Below are 21,887 nucleotides of genomic sequence, written 5' to 3'. Positions count from 1 at the left end.
AGCGCGCGGCGCGGCACGGCGCGGGGCCCAGGTGCACACGGCCCAGCCCGAGCGGGGGCGCGGCCAGCAGGCCCAGCGGCATGATGGAGGAGGCCGCCACCAGGTCCACGATGCACAGGTGCATCAGATAGAGCGCGTCACGCAGTCCTGGGGTGCGCAGCACCACGACCAGCAGCGCGCCGTTGCCCAGCAGTGCTGCCGCCTCCAGGATAGCCGCCAGGATCAGCCCCGCCGAGACCTCGACTTCTGAGGTGTTCAGGATTGTGATGTTGGCCATTCGAGCTCTGGGACTTCACCCTGTGCTGGGCTGCAGAGAGCGAAATGGAGCGTCTTCCCTCCCCCCTTCCCATCCCCTGTCCCTCGCTCCTCCGGCCCCTCACCTCACAGGCTGCCCCGGTGCTGGCTCCATTGCCCCGGCCGCCATCCTCTCAGGAGCTTGGCCGGCCCCATGGAGGGATGCAAGGCTAGGACTTCTGCTCTCTCCTCTTCCCTCGGCAACTCAGTCTCTGCTGGAGATGGTACTGGCTGACACTCTGATGTTGCCCTGTAGAGACAGAGCTGGCCAGGGAGGAGCAGGGCCTGGCACCAGCCCCTGGGTCCTAGCAGCTGCCAGCTGCTGGCTGGAGACTGTGCTGTGGAAGGGCTGGGGGTGCCTCTAGAGGGGGGCCCAGAATAGGCACAGGCTGGAGTCTAGACTGAGGACATCAGAGTGGGGGTTTCGGAGTCTGCCGGACCTTGCTCTGTCTTTTCCCCGGGATAGGAAGTGGCCCTCCACATGCTGTCCCTCTCATCTCCATCAGTGGAGTAATGAGATTATTCAGCCTTTGTCCTGACGGGAAACTGAGGTACTAGTAATACAAGGGCTGCAGCGGAGAGGGCTCCAGGAGGGCTAGTTCTCTCAGAGGGGAGGCTAGGAAAGGTGAGGGAAAAATCAGGATGTGGCACATAGTAGACTCTCAACCAGGATTAACTTGGCACAGACTGGGTGCTTCAAAAGTGTGTAGAATTAATAGGAGGAGGCCTTGGGGAAACTGCTGTTTTGGGGTTTTTTCTAAATTGAAGTACAGTTGACATACAATATTATATTAATTTCAGGTGTGCAACATAGTGAATCGACAATTTGATACATTACAAAAAAATGCTCACCATGCTAAGTATAGTTACCATTTCAACTGCTGTTTTTTTGTTTGGTTTTGTTTTTGCTGTTAGCAAATAAGTCCCCTTCTGCTAAGAGCACCCTGAGTTTCCTTTAGGAAACCACCGTTCCCCAGTTCTCAGGGCTTAGGGTTTGGGAGAGCAAGATTCCCCACCTTCAGTTTTCCTAAAGTGTAAAACCCAGTCCCAGCCAGTCAGTGTATGGCATCCCCCACACCCAAGGTGGGGGAGGGGGGGAGGGAAGCCATGTGACTCTAATGGGGCATACTCCCCCAGGTGAAGTCACCCAGTCCCCTGTCAAAACCCCTGTCTATACCTTGGTGGCTTGACTTTCTCTCCCCTGCCTCTCCAACATTTCCCCCCAGTACTTTTGACTACTGGGTGCCTTAAACGTCCTATGTCCAAACCAGAGCCATGACTCTTGACCTCTCTCCCCAACATGCTCCTCACAGAGTCTTCCCCATCTCAGAAGGATTTATTAATGCCTACCTGTCCCCAGGCCCCATGTCCATCAATATGTGTGAATCCAGCCATTTCTCCCCACCACCACCCCTCACCTGAACCATTTCAGCATCCTCCCAACTGACCTCCTGGCCTCTGCCTCTGTACCTTGTGCTAGTCATTTATCTGTTTGTCCTCAGATCCATTCCTCAGTCTTCCCCAGTGCTCCGCCTTCCAGGGAACTATACTTCTCAGGGTTCTTTGCCAGCTGCTTTTGGGGTGTATTCAGGTAATGGAAATTAGCAGCAGAAGACTGGAGGGTGGAGGGAGGGAAGAGGCCAAGGTCTTTTCCCTCTCATGCTCTCAGCCTGGGGCTCTGAGTCTCCTGTCCTCTGTGGAGGACAGCTTCTCTCTCCATACAGCCCCTTCTGTGGTTCCACACCTGCGGACCCTGGACTCCTGTGATGGAATATCGTTACTTTCCATTATCCCTCCAGCCTAAGGGTGGTAGCAACTTCCTGCTGTTGCTAATCTTTGAATTGCCCCCCTGGTAGTTCCTGTTTCTTTCCTGTATCAAATTCCTCTTGTCTGGAATCCCCAGGGTGATTTCAGCTTTGCTGACTGGATCTGGATGAACACACCCTCCAGTCCACTTTCTACACGGCAGCTGAAGTGGATCCTTCTAAAAACAAATCAGATCATGTCATGACCCTGCTGTCATCCCTCTAAGAGCTTCTCATCATCAGAATAGATTCTCAGCTCCTCTGTGCCCAGTTGGCCTTCTCCCCGTCTCTCTGACCTCACACTCCTTGACGACCACACTTCCAGCCATAGCAACTGTCTTGCTGATTCTCCAACATGTCAAACTGGCTTCCACCTCAGGATCTTCACACGTGCTATTTCCTCCATCAGAACACACTTCCCTCAGATCTGTCTAGGACTTAGTCCTTCACCTAATTGAGGACCCTGCTTGAGAGAGGCCTTCAGGGATCATCTTTTCTAACATCCCCCCACCTTCCCAACACTAATCCCTTTATCCTGACTTATTTTTCTTCCTGGCACTTTCCCTACTTGATAAATTTCATATCCAAGCATGTGCTTGTTTAGAGCCTGTTGTACTTGCCTGTGAGCTGCATGAGAGCAGGGACTTTGTGCCCCTAGAACCCACCACAGGCACACGATCAGCATTGTATAGAGCTAGACGGTAGCCAGCAGGGCATGAACCTCTGGATTTGACTCATTTTCTGCTGGAATTTAAAGGGCTTGATCCAATTCTCCATTATTCACATGAGAAAACTGGTGCTCAGAGAGGTAGGGAACGTGTCCCAGATCACACAGGTAAGTTGCACCTGGAACCCAGGTCACCTGCTTCATGGGCTCTGTCCACACAGGCACCACTCCCCGAGCCTGGCCACAGGTTAAACATGGGCATTTGCCTCTAGGAGGCAAAGCTGGGTTTTTGAAGTCTTGGTCCAGAGTAAGGAGAGTAACTAAAACTTTCTCCCTCCTCTTCTCCCTGCCCAGCTGGGCCTGCAGGGCTGGTGCAGTGCCCGAGACACCAGGACCTAAAAAGGGTTCAGAAGGGCCACGTGGGAATAAATGAGAAAGGTGGGCTGGGGAAGGTGTTAGGGGAGGGACGGAGACGATGGTGGGTTGGAGAGTGTCCACTCCCTCCAAAACAGTTCCACTCAATTAACAATGGAGGGAGAGGGCGCCTGGGTGGCTCAGTCAGGTCATGATCTCACGGTTTGTGTCCCGTGTTGGGCTCCGTGCTGACAGCTAGCTCAGAGCCTGGAGCCTGCTTCAGATCTGTACCTCCCTTTCTCTGACCCTCCCCTGCTAGCACTGTCTCTGTCTCTCAAAAATAAATAAAAAACATAAAAAAATTTTTAAATGGAGGGAGAATGGAACACTTTGTAGTTTATGTGGAGGTTTTTTGTTTGTTTGTTTAATTTGCACAAAGAAATGCAGGAAGGACAAATCAGAAACTGCAGCAGGTTGGTGGGAATGGAGTGAAAGGCTGGAGAAAGACACTTTTCAGTCCATGTTTTTGTCCAAAGGATTGGATTTTTGGGAACTCTGTTAATGTTCTACGTATTGAAAAAAACAAATCAATGAAGATGAGGAAAACCCCCTAAAAGTGAATTATAAACAGAAACAAATGAATGTCCCTGTGTTTCAAATGCATAACAACCACACTGAAGAGAAATAAATAGCTCATCCAAATAACATTTGAACCTGTGCTCAAACTGCTGCTTTGACCAGCGAGCCTCATTCTCGAAGATAGTTGTGAATAAGATTCAATACACCTGGAGCTCAACTTACGTTTGTTTTTCACGGTGGTACAGGTGTAGCAATTCTGAAACCCCTTTTTATGTGGGATTAAGTGATATATAAATATATTAAGGTTGATGGAAACCAAGATACTGTTAGAGAAAAGATATATTTTAAATATATATTTGGGGAAGGATGGAAGAGCCCTGTGGTGTTGGATTGGAATTGGAGAAATAGATATAGACAGATGTGTTAATTTATTTACCTATAATATTTTCTGGCTCTATATACTACAAGGACTTACAGTGACACCCCAGTAACAAGGAGCGTACCTCCTGCCCAGATCTAGGATGTTAAATACCATTTCCTGCTCCAGGGAACCAGGGCTCCTTGGAGAAATGGCTGATTTGGGTTTGTGTGATATGAGCCTGGAACATCTTGTGATGCCAGAAAGTAAGAAAGTGCTCAAAAAATGACGTAGACCCAGGAGTCTGTTTGAAGGACCTTATGCTGGCAAAATCTGGGGCGTTTTTTAAAATCAGGATAATTACAGTAATGGATTATAACCCAATGCATAAAATAAGAACCCACAAGTCCATAAGGATAATAAAGAAGAGGACTAGTAATGAATAAATACAAAAGAAATGATGGAATTAGATAACTATTATTTGCTACCATCTTAGCAAAAATTGATTGAAGTCATTGACTTCAGGTAAAAATCATCAATGGATATTAAAGCTAGTGGGTGGAAGTCCAGGAAAAATGGGACACTTACACCTCAAATATTTTCAAATATTTTTGATTAATTACAAGTAGGAGAAATGGTAACTTCCAGTGGAGAAACCTGGTGGTCACCACCCTAAGAGATCAAAATGAACATCACCTAGAATGGGACATGTCCCTCTGGATATAGTGCACCAGAGACACAATATATAGGTCACGTTCCTGCTCAAACTGCACTACCCGAATTTGATCATGACAAAACATCAGACAAACCCAAATTTTGAGATAGTCTATGAACAACTGGCCCATCCCCTTCACGAGTGTCGAGAGTGTCAAAGTCATGAAGGGAGAAGAAGGGCTGAGGAATGGCTTCAGACGGGAGGAGATGCATGAGACATGACAACTAAGTGCAGTGTGAGACCCTGGACTGGACCCTGATCTGCTCTCTAGCACCTGCACCCCATTTGTGGACAGGGTTACCCAAGGGTGGCTGGTGTTCCTTTTGTGATTGTAGAGCAGTGCTCCAAGGATATGTGCTGAACTTGTTAATAATATTCAGATATAAGATACATGTGGATGTTTGGTCCCAAGACAGGAAGGCTTGATTTGCCTGGGTGTGTCCATGCAGAATCACCAGGTGAGTCCCCAAATGCCCAACAGTTCTAAATTGGTGAGAGTTCCTCTGAAGGCTCAATGGTCAAGAGGCTAGTTCTTGCAGACTTGGATGTAGATCGACGTGTGTGTGTGTGTGTGTGTGTGTGTGTGTGTGTGTGTGTGTGTGTCTGTGCCCACATGTGTCCCACATCAATCTTGTGAGTGCTTGCTCCCTGGAGTGGGGCTTGGGCTGCTGTGCAGGGTGGTGGGTCCCCAACAAGAGAAACGAAGGCCCGGGCTGGTACAGCTGCAGCACAGACAAGCAGAGGCCAGGAAGTGTGCAGATACAATATTTAATAAGCTTGCTGTGTACGCTTGAAGTTTAGACTACCCAGGTGCTCACAGCCCTGGCTGTGACAATCTGGGCCAGGGTGGACAGCCCGGGTGGATCTGGGATTCTGCCCACTCTCAGCCTGTGCTCCTCTAACTTGAACGGGCTGCTCTGTCTGTACCCCAGTAATAATGGCATTTCATCACGCCCATCCCCTTAGGAGGCGAGACTCTGGGGCCATAGCCATGCCAGGGCTAGCAAGGATTGGAAGGAGGGGAGATCACTGTCTGGGACACAAGAGGGAGATTTGGGGGCAAAGGTGTGATAATGGGGGATGGGCAGGAAGGTTGAAATGATAGGCTAGCTCCCAGCCTATGCCGGGGCAGGGATAGGCAGATAGCTCAGAGGTGAATCTCCAGCAGGTAGCGCAGGCGACACTGGCTCTCTTGGTAGATGAGATATTCACTCTGGGAGAATGTGGAGCTGCTGAACTCTGCGCAGGGCATGGGCTGGCCCTGGGGCACTGCCACTCTCTGTCCATCCAGCTCCAGCTCGGTGTCCTGGGTTGGATCTACAGGGTAAAGCAAAAGCCATGGGTGACCCAAGGGTCACTGGTCCTTGGCTTTACTGGTGAGTCCTGCCTCCTATGCTTTCCACTTCTGCCACAGGGCACACCTGATCATTCCCACCTTGTGATCTTCAAACCACTGCACAGACCAAGCCTTCTGCCTGGAATATCCTCCCCATTTCTCTGTGTGAGAAATTCCTACTTCTCTTTCAATGCTTGGTCAATGACGCCTTTTCTTTGAAGCCCTCTTGGATGCCCAGGAATGATACGTTGAATTAGCAAATGTTTGTCGAATGACAAAGTGAATGACTGTAGCGAGGAAGCCTGCTTCTTTTTGTCCCTCTCCTCAGCTCCTTCCATGCCCACCTCCTCCCTGAAAGCATCCTGGTCCCCTAGCTCAGCCCCAGGTCTCCATCCTCAGGCCTGTCTAGCTTTTCAGGACTCACCAGGCTCTGTGTGGCCTCGGGCAATGACACTGTCGAAGCCAGGGGGTGGCTGCTTCAAGCTGGGCTCGTCGACGGTGATGTGGTACTCTCTGCCCAGTGCCACCTCACCCAGGAACATGTAGCCAATTTGGTGGGCTCCGCAGGACATACCAGTAACTAGAGGACCCAGGGAAGCTCAGTGTGGGCAGCTTGGCCTTCCTACCCCGCTCCCTGGTCCCCCTCTGCTACATCTTTATCTCCTCTGGCTTTGTTGACCGAGCCCAGAGAAGTGCTCACTCTTAAAACACCAGCTCGTTAAAAACATTCTTAAAAACACCCCTTGTCCTGACTGTGCTCCAGCCCACCCGTTACCTGACTCCTTGGATCCCTGACAGCAGGTGTCTGCAGCCGCTTCTCCCTGACACCAAGGTCAACAAAGGACTCCCAGTGACTGAATCCAGGGTGGAGGCCTTTCCTCTCTGGCCTGCTCTGCTGATTTTGCCACTGGTACCCTCCACCCCCTAGCCCTGGCTCTCCTGAGGCCACCCTCTACTCCTTTGTAGACTCCTCTGGCCTCCTGGCGGACCCCTTGGCCTTGGGCAACCTCAGACATCCTAGAACATCAGCTCCATCCAACCTTGCTCTCTTGGGTCATGGGTGGTGGTGGTCTCCAAGGATGGGCTGGCTGAGGAGCCAGTCTGGGGAGATCTCCTCAGTGAAGACATCCCTGGACAGAACCTTGGGGGTCATCAGAGATACCTTCCACCCTGTCACACTTGCGGCCCATCCCATCTCCACACGTCCCTCTCATGGATTCTTTCTTCCCCCACCTCCACTGCCTGGATTGTGTGCCCATCACATCTGGCCTGGGTGAGAGCATGGCCGCCCTGTGCCTCTAGCCTCAGCCGCCCTCCCTAAGGATGTAGCCACTGAGATGCTACTGCTATACACAAGTCTGGTGAGGGTCCCCATCACTATCTGGATAAAGCTCCCTTGATGTTTGGGCCCCAGGCCTCCCACCCACACCAGGCATTTGCTTGGAGCCTTATCATCAGGCTGTGTTCAGAGTTCCTGACCTGCTATATGTAGCCTCCCAGCCTGTGTGCCACTTCCTACTTTCTTTACCTCCTAGCCTCCTCTTTCACTGCTTCCCCTTCCACATCTGGCAGGCATGCTCATCCTGTCTGCATGACCTGCTCCAGGAAGGGATGCTGCCTGGGGCTGTCTGACCTGTCTCTGAGTCCCCCCAGGACTCAGGATGCCCCAGTGAGCACTGGGTGAGTGAGTAGCTATTCAAGGTTTCCTCTCCTGGAAACACCACGTGTTGGGCAAGCACTGGGCCTGCTCCTCCCTAGTGTCCTGTACCTGCCCGAGCGGCCCCCAGGGGTACCTCACCATAGCCCGCTGACTTGCTGTTCTCTGAGGCGAAGTAGATGCCCTTGCCAACACGGCCGCCAGAATGCGGCATGATGCGAAGCCCACTGGTGAGGATCGCAGCCACCACAGCCACATTGGTGCCGTGCCACAGTAGCTTCCGATTACCCAGCTTGGAGTGGGCCTGGAATCTATCTCCCTGGGGGTAAGGAGGTGGGAACACGAACACAAAAGGTCATGCTATCGAAGCTCAGGTGCTTCTCCCTGCTGCTCAGAGAGTAACCACCAAGGCCAAAGGCCCCTCTGGCCAATCATACCCACTCATGCACACATGCACAAGACCTGGGTCTGGGGGAAACTGACAAGTTGTTAAGCTGATTCACTAATGGGCACATAAGCCAAGGTCATCTCCTTCAGGGTCAAGTAGTGATAGGGGAGTGGGTTGGAAGGACTCTCCTTACCTCCCCTTCTCGGTTCACTTTCCAAACATGTTGAAGAACAGGGCACCTGTAGGTGTTGCCAGTCTGTTCTAAGTAGGTATGTATCACCTGCAGGGAAAGCAGAAGCTGGGTGCTGAGGCTGACAGATGTGTGGACAAACCCCCACTGATGTCCCAGACCCGGAGCTCTCCTAGGGCCCTACAGACACAGGGAGGGAAGGCCAAGCCCAAGGGATTCCTGTGCACATCAGGAGGGCAGTTGGGCAGAGGGGCAGTGCCCGCTATTAGCTGGGCTCCTCTGTGGGACCCGGCTCACCTTGTATTCAAGGGCCTCTGGGTCCAGCAGCTGGAGCTGGCACTTAAGGAGCTGGTAGTCTCGGTCCAGTGGGTGTGGCACCTCCTCCACCTTCTGCTCCTCAGGGGCTGCCTTCAGGGTCTGAGCCAGCTCGATGTCTGCCAGCACCTAAAGTGATGGGCACTGGCAGCTTGTCTGTCCACTCGACTCCTAGCCTTCTCCCTCCCACATGACTGGGATCATTGTCACTCCACCTGTCTGTCCACCTGTGCACCCCCACCCCATCTATCTGCCTGGACTTCCCTGCACCTGCCCTCCAACCTACCCATTCAGTCCACCTATCTGGGCCTTCTTGGCCATCTGTCCTCCATCTCCCTTGCCCAGTCTGTCTGTCTGCCCCACTGCCCACCCAGTTGCCAACCCTCACCAGCAGCATGTCCTTTTTGGCCTGCAGAAGCTCAGGGGAGTTGATGAGTGGGGGCCGACTGCGGCCAAAGTTGTGGGGAATGACAGTGTAGAAGTGGGAGGACAGCTTCTCCAGGCTAAGGCCACCATCCGTGGGGTCTTTGAGGGCCGCCTCCAGTGCCTCCAGAGCCTCAAAGCCCCGTGCAATCTGCTGCTTGCTCAACTTCCCTAGGGGCATCTTCTTTATATCTAGGGGGGTGGGGAGAGTCAGGGAGATGCCCCGCAACCCCCAGGCCCCTGCAACCCCGCCTGGCCCCTCTCCCCTCACCCAGGTTCATGAGGGTCATGGCATTCTTGAACATGTCCTTGCTGAAGATGTTGGTGATGAGCTTCTGTGTAGCTGCATCCAGGGAGCAGGGCTGCACCTGCTGAACCACAGTCCTCACTGGGCCTCCATCCGTCTAGGGAAAGAGGGTATGGATGAGCAGGAGCAGCTGGGCACAGCCAGAGCAGAGCCTGGCATTAGACAGAGACTGGCTAGATTGAGGCCAGAGAGGGGAAGTCTGTGCCTGAAGCCACACAGCTGGACAGTGGCAGAACACAGCAGGCTGGGGCTCTCCGTCTAGTCCCCTCCCTCGTCCCAGGGCCCACCACCCTCCCTGACCACTTCACCTTCACCACGGCTTCCTGGGCCTCGTCCTCTCCCTGCACTTCAATAAGTGTGTACTTGCCAGGGTGGGCCACAAAATGGTCCCGATCCACCCAGCTGTTCTTGGTCTTGTCCCGAAATTTCTTCTCAAAGTCCTTCTTTGCATCCTCCAGTAACACGAAGTAGCTGAGCTTTGACTGGCCCACCTCTCCCTGCAACCAACAGCCTTCAGGGGGGTGCCTGCCACAGGGCCCACTGTGGACATTAGTTGGCCTCTGCTGTGCCCGGGCAGTCAGAGGTGGGGAGGGGGTGCGGTCAGCAGCTGAATAAGCTGTGGGCACCCTGGGGGAGTAGGGGGTATGCATTGAGCAGGGAGAGGTGGGGAGGAGGTGGACACAGGATGGGAAGGTGGCCCTCACCACACGACCCCAGCGGTTCCAGCAGGCGAAGCGGTCACCTTCTTCCAGCAGCTGGATGATGTAGAACTTGTTGTTGTTGCTCCCGATGTTGGTCTGGTTCAGGGTGCAGGCGTAATCTTCATGCACCTGGGGCCGGAGGGGCCATGGGGAAGGCAGACTGTCTCTGCTGGCTGCCCTTGAGTGGGACAGGGTACCCAGCTGCACACTGACAGGGGTCTGATGGGGAAGAGTCACACTGCCCAGGGATACTGGAGGAGGCCCTGTCAGAGAAGGCTTGAGGAGGTCATGGTTTTGCTCTGGGGGACATAGACTGAAATGACATGACTAAACACAGACAGTTGGGGGGAAGTTCAGGGAGGACATGGCAGTGTCAGGGAATCAGAGAGAGATATTGGTTCTGCCTTGGGGGGCTGACAGGGACATGACCCTGCCATGCAAGGGATCTCAGGGGAACATGACCCTGTGAGGCTGCTTTAGGGAGCATAGGTGAGCCCTGGGGAGATGGAGGGGTCACAGCCCTGCCTTAAGTGTGGCAGGGGCAGGCCTAAGAAGCTCAGGGGCCTGCCCTGGGGTCTGAAGAGCACACATGACCTGCCTGGATCTGATGGGTTATAACCCTACAGGGCCTTTGGGGTTTAGGGGGGAACATAGCTTACTTGGGACCTTGAGCTATCTGGCCAGAGCCAAGCCCCAGTGGGAAGGTCTGAGTGTATTTGTACCTAGGAAGGAGTAGGCTCCAAGACTGGATGGGGACTACAGCTTACCTGAGTCCCAGGGCTGTGGCTGAGTGGGCATGCTGGGTCCACTCGGACTATGTGCTTCTCCGTGGATGCAGCTCTGAGGGCCTTGGCAGTGGAGCGGAAGCTGTCCTCCTCCTCTGCCCCCTGCCACCCCTTCTTTTTTTCAGGACCCTCACATGGCACCGAGGGCTTGCGCTTTGGAGCCATGGCTCTTCTGGGGCACAAAGGGGGCCCTCAGGCCTTCATGGCCTCTGCATCCCACCTGGCTGGCACAGCACCAACTTGCCCCACTCTGGGTTTGACCTTTGGTGTTCTCCTCCCCCCCCCCAACACCCTCAAAGCCACTGTCTCCCCTTGCTTCCATTTCCCCATCCCCAGACTCAGATCAAAACCAGCTCTCTGCACCAATCACCTTTCCCTTTCCCCATTCACAGGCATGAAGCCAGGACCCTGTTCAGTCTGCCCTGGGGTTAAGCAAGAGTGGTTCTCTGCCCTCTCTAGCAATCCAGTGTGTTCTGTTGAGGGAGGGAAAGTGAAAGGAGAATCTCCTCCCTCCTGCTTCTGGGCTCCTCCTCTCTCCAGAGCACTCTCTGGGTACTGCTTGTTCCTCCCCTGCCTCAGCTGACTCAGATGGGCCTGGCATGGTGGCTGGGCTGAGTCACCCAACTATGGAGGAGAGTGGGCAGTAGCTGCCAGGGGCCACACTCCTGGGGCCAGATCTGTCCCTCTAGAACTTGAGACCCAGGGGCCCAGAAACCCTTCATTCCCAAGGGGTTCAGAAGTTCTGGGGTGCCAGTCAGGGTCTGAGCTCAGTGGCCTTGAATTGCCAGAGGGCAAGGGCCAGTCCCACCCATCCCTGCCCTGCCCTGCAGAGGGCTGTGACAGGGCCATAGGGCACTCACCTAGGAGAAAGAAGCAGTGACCTGGGACAGATGGTGGCCACCAGCTCTAGTATCAGGACCCCCACAGCAGTTCCAGTTCTAGGGCCTTGTCTAGCAACCCTCTGTAACCTCAGGCGTGCCTTGGGGAGTGATTTCCCTACAATCGCCAGAGGTGGGGGCGGGGGCAGCACGGAAGTGGAGGGTGTGGTTTTCTAGTTATCTGGCCTCCAGTCAAGTTGAGTCAGAGGCTGGGCAGGAGGAGGCGGGCAGCCTGTTCCACGGAGGAGTGGACACTTGATCGGGATACAGCCAAGGCCTAAGGGATTGACGCGTCCTTAGCGCCGCTTGTCTGGCCTGAGGCACGCAATACAAGTCCGCCGGTTGCCAGTGACCTTGGGCCCAGGTGCGGGCACTGCCTATCTCTTTTCGGGGCTGCCTAGATCCCCCGGGTTATCTAGTGCCAGGCTGGTTCGTTCTTGCCCCCGCCCCTGACGAGGAGGAGTCACGCTCTGAGACTTGCCCTGCATCTCTGACGCCTCCTTGCGTTCAAGGGCCGCAAACACAGAGAAGCAGAATCTCTTCCGACCCTCCCTCCGACGTCAGCCCGCAGCAGGACGCACGCGCCATTGCCTTGTGGCGGAAGCGCCCAGAGTCTTGCGCTCTGCTGGAGCCTGACGCGAGAGCTTGTAGGAAATGCTGGAGGCGTGGCTACAAGCGTTAACCCTATGGGCGCTTGGGGGGCGTGGCAGAGTTTACAGAAGGACCCAATGGAGCTCTGGGAGGCGGGGCCCACCGGTCAATGGGAGCCTATCCGGGCCCGGAGTCTTGCCAGACCGACCAAGTTTAGCAGCCACGTGAGTACTCCATGGTGGTCGCTACACACAAGGTGAGCAGCATGTCGGCAGCAGCGGCGGCTCGAAAACGTGGAAAGTCAGCCTCGGGGGCCGGGGTCGTTGCAGGGCCCACCAAGCGGCGGCGGAAGGTAAGCCTGGCGCTTCTGCGGACCAGAGTTAGGCTCGTTACTGGTACCAGCGTCATCTCCTACGGACACCCAGGCCCCCGGCTCCTCCACGTCCCTTTTCCCCGGATCTAAGCTGGAGTCAGCCTCGTCCCTCCGCGGGCCAAATCCTGGAAGGCCTTGCACTTGAGCTCGCGGGGACTACACCGCCTTTCCTAGTCCCGCGGCTCTCGAGGGATCGGAAAGGGCCCTTGGACAGTGCTGGGGTGGTTGAGACTCTTAACCAAAGAAAGGATTATTTAATTCTCAGGCCGATTCTGCCAGAGAGAAGGGCAAGTCCAAGCGAGGCGGCAAGATGAATGAGGAGATCTCCAGCGACTCTGAGAGTGAGAGGTGAGCTGTCTTCCATCTAGGGGAAAGGGACCCTTGGGCCTATGGTGTATGGAAGACTCGTTGAGCCTGGGCAGAGCTGGGCCTAGAACCCAGGTCTCCCGCCTTTTTGGCTCTTAGATCTAGGCTCTTTCCTTTAGTTCTAACCCTGATGAGTAAGACTCATCTTGAGGAGATTGAGAAGTCTCATCTCCTTCCCTGCAGGGTCTCTGTGTGGGGAGAACGCCCAGTCCCAATGCGAGACCATTGAGAGCTCCCTGGTTCATGGCAGGGACCTGAGCACAGGCTGGACTGGATGGTAAGGGAAGGGGGATGCAAGAAATGCTTGCTAGTTCTTCATCTGCTTTCCCTCAATTTCACAGTTGCTGCTCTCCCCTCTGATTCTCAACATATGCCAGGTACTGACTTTACTGTCGAGGGTAGAAATGAGCAGGGAGGTGAAGACAAAGCGTGTTGTAATGGGATGTGTATTCTACAGCTCTGTGTTCTGGAAACAGGGGAGGGGACATTTAAATAGGGCCTGGAGAGATGAGGAGTTCTTCATGTAAAGGCAGGGAGGACACTCAGGGATCAGAGAAAAGTCTAGGGCTTTACATGTGCCAGATTGGGAGATAGGGAAGATGGAAAGATAGGTGTTGGCTGCATCCAGATTGCAGAGGGCTTTGAATACCTCCCTCATTCTGCAGGTGACAGGGGTAGGGCATGCTGGCGGGTTTCAGAGTGGGCTAGAAGGTGTCAGGCCTGAACCTGTGGAATGGAGGCTGTCAGACCAGGGTATCCTGGTGCCTTCACTAAGAGTTGGCTTTAGAAATGCAGCTTCTAAAACATGTTGGCCTTTTTAAGTTAAAAAAATGTTTTTTAATGTTTTATTTTTGATACAGAGAGAGACAGAGCATGAGAGGGGGAGGGGCAGAGAGAGAAGGAGACACAGAACCGGAAGCAGGCTCCAGGCTCTGAGCTAGCTGTCAGCACAGAGCCTGACACAGGGCTCGAACCTACGAACATGTGATCTGACCTGAGCCGAAGTCGGAGGTTTAATTGACTAAGCCACCCAGGTGCTCCTAAAACATGTTGGCCTTAACATGCTCACAGAGATAGATACTTTCTCCTTTTAATATACTTACTCTCAGAGGTTACTGTGGGTAGGTGTGTGCCTGGCCCTGTGCCAGTTACTTGTAATGTTTAAAGAATGCGTTATGAATGTATGAGATACAGAAGAGTTCATGGAATGTATTTGTATTATAGGGAGGAGTGGTGAAATGATGAACCTCTGTGCACCCACCACATAGGTTAGGAACTAGATCGTTTACGGAAACTTGGAAGCCCCAACTGAGTCAATCGTTTCTTTGGTTATTCCTTCTTTCATTCCTTCCTCCCTACCCTCCTTCTCCTCCTCTTCTTCATTTTTTCATTCAGATATCATTTACATACAGTAATGTTCATCTTTTTCAGTGTACACCTTTTTTGTGAGTTTTGACAAACACATGTAGTTGTGTAATGACCACCAGTGTGAAGGTGTAGAAGGGTTCCATCACACTCCAGAACTCCCCCTGCTCCTTTGTAGTCAGTTACTGCCCTCCCTCCAGCCCCTGCTAACTACTGTCCCTGGAGTTTTGCTTTTTCCAGAACATCAAATGAGTGGAATCATACAATGTATACTTCCTTTGCTTTCCTTTAGAATTCTGTCTCCTATGTGTGAACCCCTAAACAATAGGCTGATTTTTTTTGGTAAACGGAGTGCAAGTTCTAACCTTGGCTGGTTAGCAGGACAGCCACCAGTGCTGTTGGCTGAAGGCTTGCTGAGCACTGAGTATTAAATGGTGTGTGCAGCCTGGTTTAGCCTTGGCTTCCTTGAGAGTTTCCAAGGTTCTTTCTGGGAAAGTTGTGGGCAAGGTCATGAATGAGTCCTGGGGAACAGCTGGGCATTTGACAGGGACTAGGTATCATTAGGCGTGTGATCAAAGGGGACGATTCCTGTGACCTACCTCTAGCTGCCAGGAACAAGTCATAGTAGGACTTTGTCTTGAGTAAAGAGAATGCATTCAGCCGGGGGAGGGAGCGGGCCATGGAAGGGAAAGCAGAAACTTCAGCACAAGGTCAAGCCAAGACCAGTTAAGCTTCACCTGGAATCCTGTCCTCAAGGTAGAGGATGGTGCTATGGCAATGAGGATGAGGCAATGACCTCCCAGCGTCTCTGCCTCTTGGGCCCTTTTATCAGACCTGGGCCGGCTGCGCCCCTGTCTGGGGGTGGTTCTGGGATTTACCTTGTCTGCCCTCCATGTTGGATTTCCTATTCCCTGTCTCCCATGCCTTTCTTATTCTTAGTTTATCCTCTTGTTTGGGGAGCACGTCCCCCATCCCTTAATGACATTTAGAAAAGACCAATCCTGTGGCACCTTGTATATCTGATAATAATTGACATGCCTTTCAGGAGTTCACATTTTCCTTCAGAATTTTGTGTGTGAGGCTCCTTGTCTGCCGCTTTTCGTGTTGCTGTTGAGACTTCTGAAGCCTTTTGATTCCTGATCCTTTGTATTGACCTTTTCTCAGCAGCCTGTAGAACCTTCTCTTTCTCTCTAGAGTTGAGAAATTTCACAGTGATCTTTTGGGTTTTGGGTCTCTTTTGACCCTTATGTCGGGCACTGGGTGGGTCCTTTCAGTTTGGTAGTCACCTCTTTTGGTTTTCTTCATGTGGAATTGTTGGCCATGGGGGCTGGCAGGATGGGGGCGGTTGAGTGCCAGGAAACAGCGAGGAGGCATGGTTCGAGAGGCCGGAGGAGTGGGTGAGCCCCATCAGAGCCAGCCCCTTCCCATCCACAGCCTAGCTCCCAAGAGGACTGAGGAGGAGGAGGAGGAAGAGCTGGAGGAGACAGCCCAGGAAAAGAAGCTGCGCTTGGCCAAGCTTTACTTGGAGCAGCTCAGGCAACAAGGTAAGCTCATGCGCTGGGCCTGTGAGTGGAGGGTGTGTGCCTAAGGCTGCCTGCTGCACCTGATGGGTGACTGATGCAGGGACATGGTGGGCTGCCAGAGCTCCTGGCGCCAGCAGCCCTGTGGGAGAATGGCTAGGAGATTAACGGGCCTCCTGGGCTGGGCCAGACCTTCAGGTGGCTTCAGCCTGATCTCTAAATAAAGGCAGGGGGTAGGCAGGAGGAGACCTCTCCTTTGCCCAAGGCATCCTGAACTTCCCATGGAACACAGCCTGAGTGTTTGGGGTCCAGGATGGAGGTGGTGGTGGGGTGGGAACAGGAAGGGAGAAGTGGAATCTTGGCCTGGGTTTACTTGGTCTGGTCTGTCCTTGCACAGAGGAGGAGAAGGCTGAAGCCCAGGCATTTGAGGAGGACCAGGTGGCAGGGCGCCTGAAGGAGGACGTGGTGAGTGCTGGGGGGAGGTGGTAGGAGAGAAGGGTGGGGCTGCTCCTGCTCCTGCTCCTGCTCACCCTCTCCTCTCTGTACAGCTCGAGCAGAGAGGCAGGCTGCAGAAGTCGGTGGCAAAGGAGGTGAGTGGGCAGGGCACTTTGGAGTGAATCGGGTCCCTTCTGGGTTGGTGGGCACATGGCCCAACTCAGGGAATGGGGTGTTTGCTCTGGAACATGGTGGGTGGGCACTCGGGCAGACAGGACCAGATAAGGGTCTGATCCTTGCAGTCTTGGGTCTAGTTTGCTTTCTGGTCAGGGTGGTGGGAAAGGATGGTGTGTGTGTGTGTGTGTGTGGTCAGGGTGGTGGGAAAGGATGGTGTGTGTGTGTGTGTGTGTATGTGTGTGTGTGTGTGTGTGTGTGTGTGTGTGTAGGGGCCTTCCTGCCCCCTGTCGCAGTGACCCAGCCCTGCCCACCCAGATTCTGGCCCCAGACCCGGCCGACATCCGAGTCTTACGGGGGCACCAGCTCTCCATCACATGTGTGGTCATCACCCCCGACGACTCGGCCATCTTCTCTGCTGCCAAAGACTGTACCATTATCAAGTGTGAGTGAGAAATTGGGTGGAGGTATAGCCCTCCTCGGGGGTCTTTGGGGAGGGCTGGTCTTCGGAGGAGGGAGTAATCAGGGCAGACTGAAGCCTGATGGGGAAAGCTTCTAGAAGTACGTTTGCTCTTAAAGAAGTGTTTTCTGGATGACCGTGGAAGCTTCTGGCCAGGAGTGGGGCTCGTGAGTTCCGTGGTGCTGTCACTGGGGATGATGAACTGAGGCAGGATAATGAGTGAATGAGGAGGGATACTACAGGTGGGCAGCTGGAGGGTGATTGAGACTCTGTGCAGTCCTAGGATTGCGTCCTGGTCCTCTTGGGTTTCCCCTTTGACAACTGAGTACTTCCTTCATCCACCCTCAGGAGAAACCAGAAGAATATGCACCTTTGGTCCTAAAGCACCATCCTGTCCTGGGGCTGTGGGGCTGTTTTGGGGGATTATGGTCACCAAATAACAGAGGAGGAAACTGAGGGGACCTGTGCAGGGTCTCACAATGGCTGAGTCAGATCTTTGGCCCCGAGGCCATGCCCTTTCTCACAGCCCCGCGCTGCCCTTGCGGGGGTCGCCAGCCAGTCCTCTCCTCTGTCGCAGTAGCCTTTCTCTTTCCCCATGTCAGGGAGTGTTGAGAGCGGACGGAAGCTTCATGTGATCCCACGAGTCAAGAAGGGTGCAGAGGGGCAGCCCCCCGGCCATGGCAGCCACATCCTTTGCATGGCCATCTCCTCTGACGGCAAGTACCTTGTAAGGCAGGGTTGGTTCTGGGGTAGGGCGAGAGGCCCAGGCACCCACTGGGTGCCCGGGACCATTGTCATCATCCCCACAGGCCTCAGGTGACCGCAGCAAGCTCATTCTCATTTGGGAGGCCCAGAGCTGTCAACACCTGTACACTTTCACGGGACACCGGGACGCTGTGTCGGTAGGAGCTGTGGATGTTTGGCTGGGCTTGGGTGATGGGCTGACTGAGGCAGAGGGTCCCTGGGGTCAGAGAACCTGCACTTCTGCACAGTGAGTGGCACTGTAAAGGACATAAAGGGGGTGAAGGGATAGGGAAGACTGGGAGAGGCTGCGTGGGCTTGCCTAAGAAGCAGGGAGGCTTTGAGAAGTCTGCAGCTGCTTGATCGCCAGGGAGTGTGCCCTGGCTCCTGTGCCTTGTGACCTGCTTTTCAGGAAGTCCTCCCTGGGCCCAACCCCTGTCTCGCCTGTTGTGGTCCAGGTCCCCTACACCCACTCTCCGTGTACCCTTAGGGGCTGGCCTTCCGCAGAGGCACCCACCAGCTCTACAGCACGTCCCATGACCGCTCGGTGAAGGTGTGGAATGTGGCAGAGAACTCCTATGTGGAGACGCTGTGAGTGTGTGCGGGGAGAGGGTGTGTGGGTGTGTGCGCCCGTTCATGCGTGACCCCATCCTCCCTCTGCCCCGCTCCAGCTTTGGGCACCAGGATGCCGTGGCCGCGCTGGATGCCCTGAGCAGGGAATGCTGCGTGACGGCTGGGGGCCGAGACGGGACGGTGCGCGTGTGGAAGATCCCGGAGGAGTCCCAGCTTGTCTTCTATGGCCACCAGTAAGGCCATCTACTGGGCTGTGCTGGGCAAGTGCCTGGGGGTGGGGCCGTGCCCCTTACCGCTCCTTTTTTTGCCAGGGGCTCCATTGATAGCATCCAGCTCATCAATGAGGAGCACATGGTGTCAGGTGCAGATGATGGGTAAGAGCTGCCTTTTTCGATATCTCAGGCCACTGCCACTCCTTCTGGACTTGCCTCCTGGAAACCACCCCTCCAGCCCCCCGAAGCTGGTGTGATTCCTCCTGCTGAGTGGCCTTTCTGCCCTACCCCAGTCCCTTGCTGATTACATTCTCTGTCGCAGGTCTGTGGCCTTGTGGGGCCTCTCTAAGAAGCGGCCACTTGCCCTGCAGCGAGAAGCCCACGGGCTGCGGGGGGAACCGGGCCTGGAGCAGCCCTTCTGGGTGTCGTCGGTGGCAGCCCTGCTCAACACGGACCTTGTGGCCACAGGCGGGTGCCCTTCGAGGCGGAGAGGAGGGGTTGCAGGGTGGGCTGATGTGGGGGTGCTCACTGTCCCCGTCCCCCACAGGCTCCCACAGTTCCTGCGTGCGGCTCTGGCAGTGTGGGGAGGGCTTCCGGCGGCTTGACCCTCTCTGCGACATTCCCCTGGTGAGTGGGACTCGAGTGCCCAGCCTGTCTTTGCTGCCATTCCGAGGCCTAGGAGCTCGTGGCCCCTGGAATTAGACCCTTACTGTATTTTCCTGCCAGAATAGGGGCTCCTCAGGTCAGGGCCGGCTATGACTTCTCTTTTGTATACTCCCAGCTCCTAGCACAGGGCCTGACAGGAACCCTCCCTCCTTTTTCCTCCTCCTTCCCCTCCTCCCCTTCCCCTCTTCCATCCCAACCCTGTCCCAGGTGCAGGGGAACAAGGTAGGGACAAGGCAAGGAGCAGTGTGTGCAGAGGCATGGAGGGCCCGGCTCTCTGATGGGCTCTGCATGGCTGGTGCCAGATTGACACCAGGCTAGGGCTTGTGAATGTGTGGCATCCTAAGGGGAAATGGCAGGATGCCCAGCGATGCCTGTTGACAGTGAAGGGCTTGGTGATGGTCATGGGGTCTCCAGGACCCCACAGCCAGGAGCTAAGGCCTGGGCCACCCCTGACACCCAATGTACTTGGCATGCATTGTCTCCTTAAGTCCTCACAAATGCACTGTACGGCTGCTGGTCTGGTTTCCTCCATCTCACAGGCGTGGAGCCTGAGGCCCTAAGAGGTCAAGGGCTGGTCTGGGTGCAGGAGGCAGGCAGGGATTTAAGCAAGGCCTGCTGAGGCCATGCCTTTGGCTGTGGCTGGGGTGTTGGGGGGGATCTCTTCTCACTTCTTTCCATGTCTCTCCCTCTTCTCAGGTGGGCTTCATCAATAGCCTCAAGTTCTCCAGCTCTGGGGATTTCCTGGTGGCCGGGGTGGGGCAGGAACACAGGTATGAGGCACCCTTGGAGGGGTGAGGGTGGCGAGGATGGGCTACCCTTTGGGAGTGGGGATGCTGGGGGCTGGGCCTGGCCTCAGCTGCTCCTTTTGTTTTGTCCAGGCTTGGCCGATGGTGGCGCATCAAAGAGGCTCGGAACTCGGTCTGCATCATCCCCCTCCGCAGGGCCCCCGGGCCCCCCACGGCCAGCTCCTGACTCTTCTCCGCTTTAAGTCCTTCCCAGGCTAGGCCCTGCCCTCTTTGTATTAAAAGCCTCCTCTTTTGGGCCTTGTCTCTTGCAGCTTCTTGGGTGGGGAAGAGCGGGTGATGGTGGCACTGTGGGTTGGAAAAGGCCAGAGCGGGGCAGGGCTCCCGCAGTCTCCATTCTGTCCCTCTGGTGGCAGACAGCTTTTTATCCTTTTCCATGGAACTTGGGGATGGAGACCTCAGAAAGCTCCTGGTCCCTGAGTATCCTCTGTGACTTTATGAGGCCAGCTCCCCGCCCACTGCTCTGGGGGTAGGTGTCAGAAGCTGACCCCTCAGCTAGGAAGCCATGGCTGTCCAATTATGTGTCGGGGAGGTGGGGGGGGGGCTGGCTGTGGAGTCAGAACTGATAAGACCACTAGGCCTACAAGTCAGGGTGACCTGCCCCGCCCCCCTCAGGTGAGGAAGCTGGAGGGGACAGACTGCACCTGGGGTGGGGGTGACACACTGCACTGCTTACTGCCTGGGGACAAATGTCCCGGACTTGGGAATAGCTCTGCCCTTGGTCCGAATGATAGCCGGGCTGTCACTCTCCTGAAGGTTCATCCTCCTGATTTTACCCACTGGATAGTTTACTCCTGCCGCGGGCGAAGCCGGAGGAGGCAGACTGGAGGTGTGGAAGTGTAGCGAAGTCTCCTCTTCATGGGAAATGAGAAGGGAACATGACAGATTCTGCTCTAACCTTTCCCTTAACCCTTTGGGCTCAACCACTGAGTCTGTGGTTCTCAAGGGACGGTGTGGTCCCCTCAGGAAGCCACAGGGCTTCTCTCCTGCTCCCATGCTCTTGAGGCCTCACACTCAGATAGACCTGCTCCTACCTGCCCTCATTCTTCTGAGGCCAGCGGGGTCAGGTTCAAATCGAACCCCTGAAAATCCTGTTCGAGGTCAGAAGACGTTGATAGAATTCATTGCCTGTATTGAATTTTTAAGCACACAATTCAGCGGTATTAGGTACATTTACTGTATTGCCTCCAGTTCAGCTCAATGATGGCATAAACAACCTGAAAGACACTGCAAAGGAGCAACACTGAAGTACACCTTAATATACTAACCTCTTTTCTGTGGGCGTGCTCCTAGCTCCTGCTAGAGGAAATCTGCAGCCTTTGAATACTTGCCCCTCTCTTAGTGATGCATCGTTTTTCTTCTGGCTGCTTTTATGATTTTTCTTTAAAATTTTTTTAATGTTTTATTTATTTTTGATACAGAAAGAGACAGGGCATGAGAGGGGGAGGGGCAGAGAGAGAAGGAGACACAGAACCAGAAGCAGACTCCAGGCTCTGAGCTAGCTATCAGCACAGAGCCTGACGCGGGGCTTGAACCCATGAACGTGAGATCTGACCTGAGCCGAAGTCGGAGGCTTAACTGACTGAGCCACCCAGGCGCCCCTATGATTTTTCTTGATTTTTCTTTGATTTTCAGCAGTTTAATTACATGTCGGCATGGTTTTCTTGAATACATCTTTTTCTGTGTTTTTTATTGTGTTCAAATGCACAAATTTTACCATTGTACCCATTTTTAAGCACACAATTCAGCAGTATTAGGTACATTTACAGTGTGCAGCTGCTGCCTCTGTCCACCTGCCAAATGCTCAAAATATGAAACTCTGTACCTGTTAAACAGTACCCCCCCAGACCCTCTTC

The 21,887-nt window shown here is 54.3% G+C and overlaps 4 protein-coding genes across 9 annotated transcripts in view; 2 read left to right on the top strand and 2 right to left on the bottom strand.

Annotated features, from left to right (window-relative positions):
- The window catches only part of GPR62 (G protein-coupled receptor 62), a 1,970-nt gene extending 1,437 nt beyond the window's left edge, over nucleotides 1-533 (bottom strand). The window contains exons 1-2 of the mRNA XM_029916281.1: nucleotides 381-533; nucleotides 8-307 (exon numbers count right to left, since the gene is read on the bottom strand). Of these exons, the coding sequence (XP_029772141.1) occupies nucleotides 8-277 (270 nt within the window). The 5' untranslated portion in view covers nucleotides 278-307; nucleotides 381-533. The remainder of the gene's footprint in view (nucleotides 1-7; nucleotides 308-380) is intronic.
- The window catches only part of PCBP4 (poly(rC) binding protein 4), a 14,663-nt gene extending 11,311 nt beyond the window's left edge, over nucleotides 1-3,352 (top strand). The window contains exon 13 of the mRNA XM_029917784.1: nucleotides 2,198-3,352. Coding sequence (XP_029773644.1) covers nucleotides 2,198-2,231 — 34 coding nt within the window. The 3' untranslated portion in view covers nucleotides 2,232-3,352. The remainder of the gene's footprint in view (nucleotides 1-2,197) is intronic.
- Nucleotides 3,353-5,521: 2,169 nt separating this feature from the next.
- PARP3 (poly(ADP-ribose) polymerase family member 3) lies at nucleotides 5,522-12,235 on the bottom strand. 5 transcript variants are annotated; one of them, XM_029917430.1, is made up of 11 exons: nucleotides 11,735-12,235; nucleotides 10,857-11,098; nucleotides 10,093-10,218; nucleotides 9,697-9,885; nucleotides 9,353-9,485; nucleotides 9,047-9,273; nucleotides 8,641-8,787; nucleotides 8,347-8,433; nucleotides 7,907-8,084; nucleotides 6,533-6,688; nucleotides 5,522-6,089 (listed from the first exon to the last, which is right to left on the bottom strand). In XM_029917430.1, exons 2-11 carry the CDS (start codon nucleotides 11,037-11,039, stop codon nucleotides 5,920-5,922), a joined length of 1,596 nt encoding a protein of 531 aa, XP_029773290.1. In that variant the 5' UTR covers nucleotides 11,040-11,098; nucleotides 11,735-12,235; the 3' UTR covers nucleotides 5,522-5,919. The 5 variants fall into 5 exon arrangements, with proteins under 5 accessions (XP_029773290.1, XP_029773292.1, XP_029773291.1 ...); XM_029917432.1 differs by having other exon boundaries at nucleotides 10,857-11,094; XM_029917431.1 differs by having other exon boundaries at nucleotides 10,857-11,046; nucleotides 11,735-12,234.
- A 305-nt stretch (nucleotides 12,236-12,540) lies between these two features.
- Nucleotides 12,541-20,270, top strand: RRP9 (ribosomal RNA processing 9, U3 small nucleolar RNA binding protein). Of its 2 annotated transcripts, XM_029917436.1 has the most exons (16): nucleotides 12,603-12,695; nucleotides 12,982-13,064; nucleotides 13,266-13,359; nucleotides 15,882-15,991; nucleotides 16,365-16,432; nucleotides 16,516-16,557; nucleotides 16,895-17,021; nucleotides 17,639-17,763; nucleotides 17,846-17,938; nucleotides 18,268-18,368; nucleotides 18,449-18,583; nucleotides 18,662-18,724; nucleotides 18,885-19,030; nucleotides 19,110-19,189; nucleotides 19,925-19,998; nucleotides 20,107-20,270. In XM_029917436.1, exons 2-16 carry the CDS (start codon nucleotides 13,031-13,033, stop codon nucleotides 20,198-20,200), a joined length of 1,386 nt encoding a protein of 461 aa, XP_029773296.1. In that variant the 5' UTR covers nucleotides 12,603-12,695; nucleotides 12,982-13,030; the 3' UTR covers nucleotides 20,201-20,270. The 2 variants fall into 2 exon arrangements, with proteins under 2 accessions (XP_029773295.1, XP_029773296.1); XM_029917435.1 differs by lacking the exon at nucleotides 13,266-13,359 and having other exon boundaries at nucleotides 12,541-12,695.
- The last annotated feature ends 1,617 nt before the right edge of the window (nucleotides 20,271-21,887 follow it).

This window comes from Suricata suricatta, chromosome 12 (assembly GCF_006229205.1).
Source record: "Suricata suricatta isolate VVHF042 chromosome 12, meerkat_22Aug2017_6uvM2_HiC, whole genome shotgun sequence".
In the NCBI taxonomy this organism is placed as follows: Eukaryota; Metazoa; Chordata; class Mammalia; order Carnivora; family Herpestidae; genus Suricata; species Suricata suricatta.
Note: the sequence above shows the minus strand (reverse complement) of the source record. Positions and strands in the feature narration are given on the sequence as shown.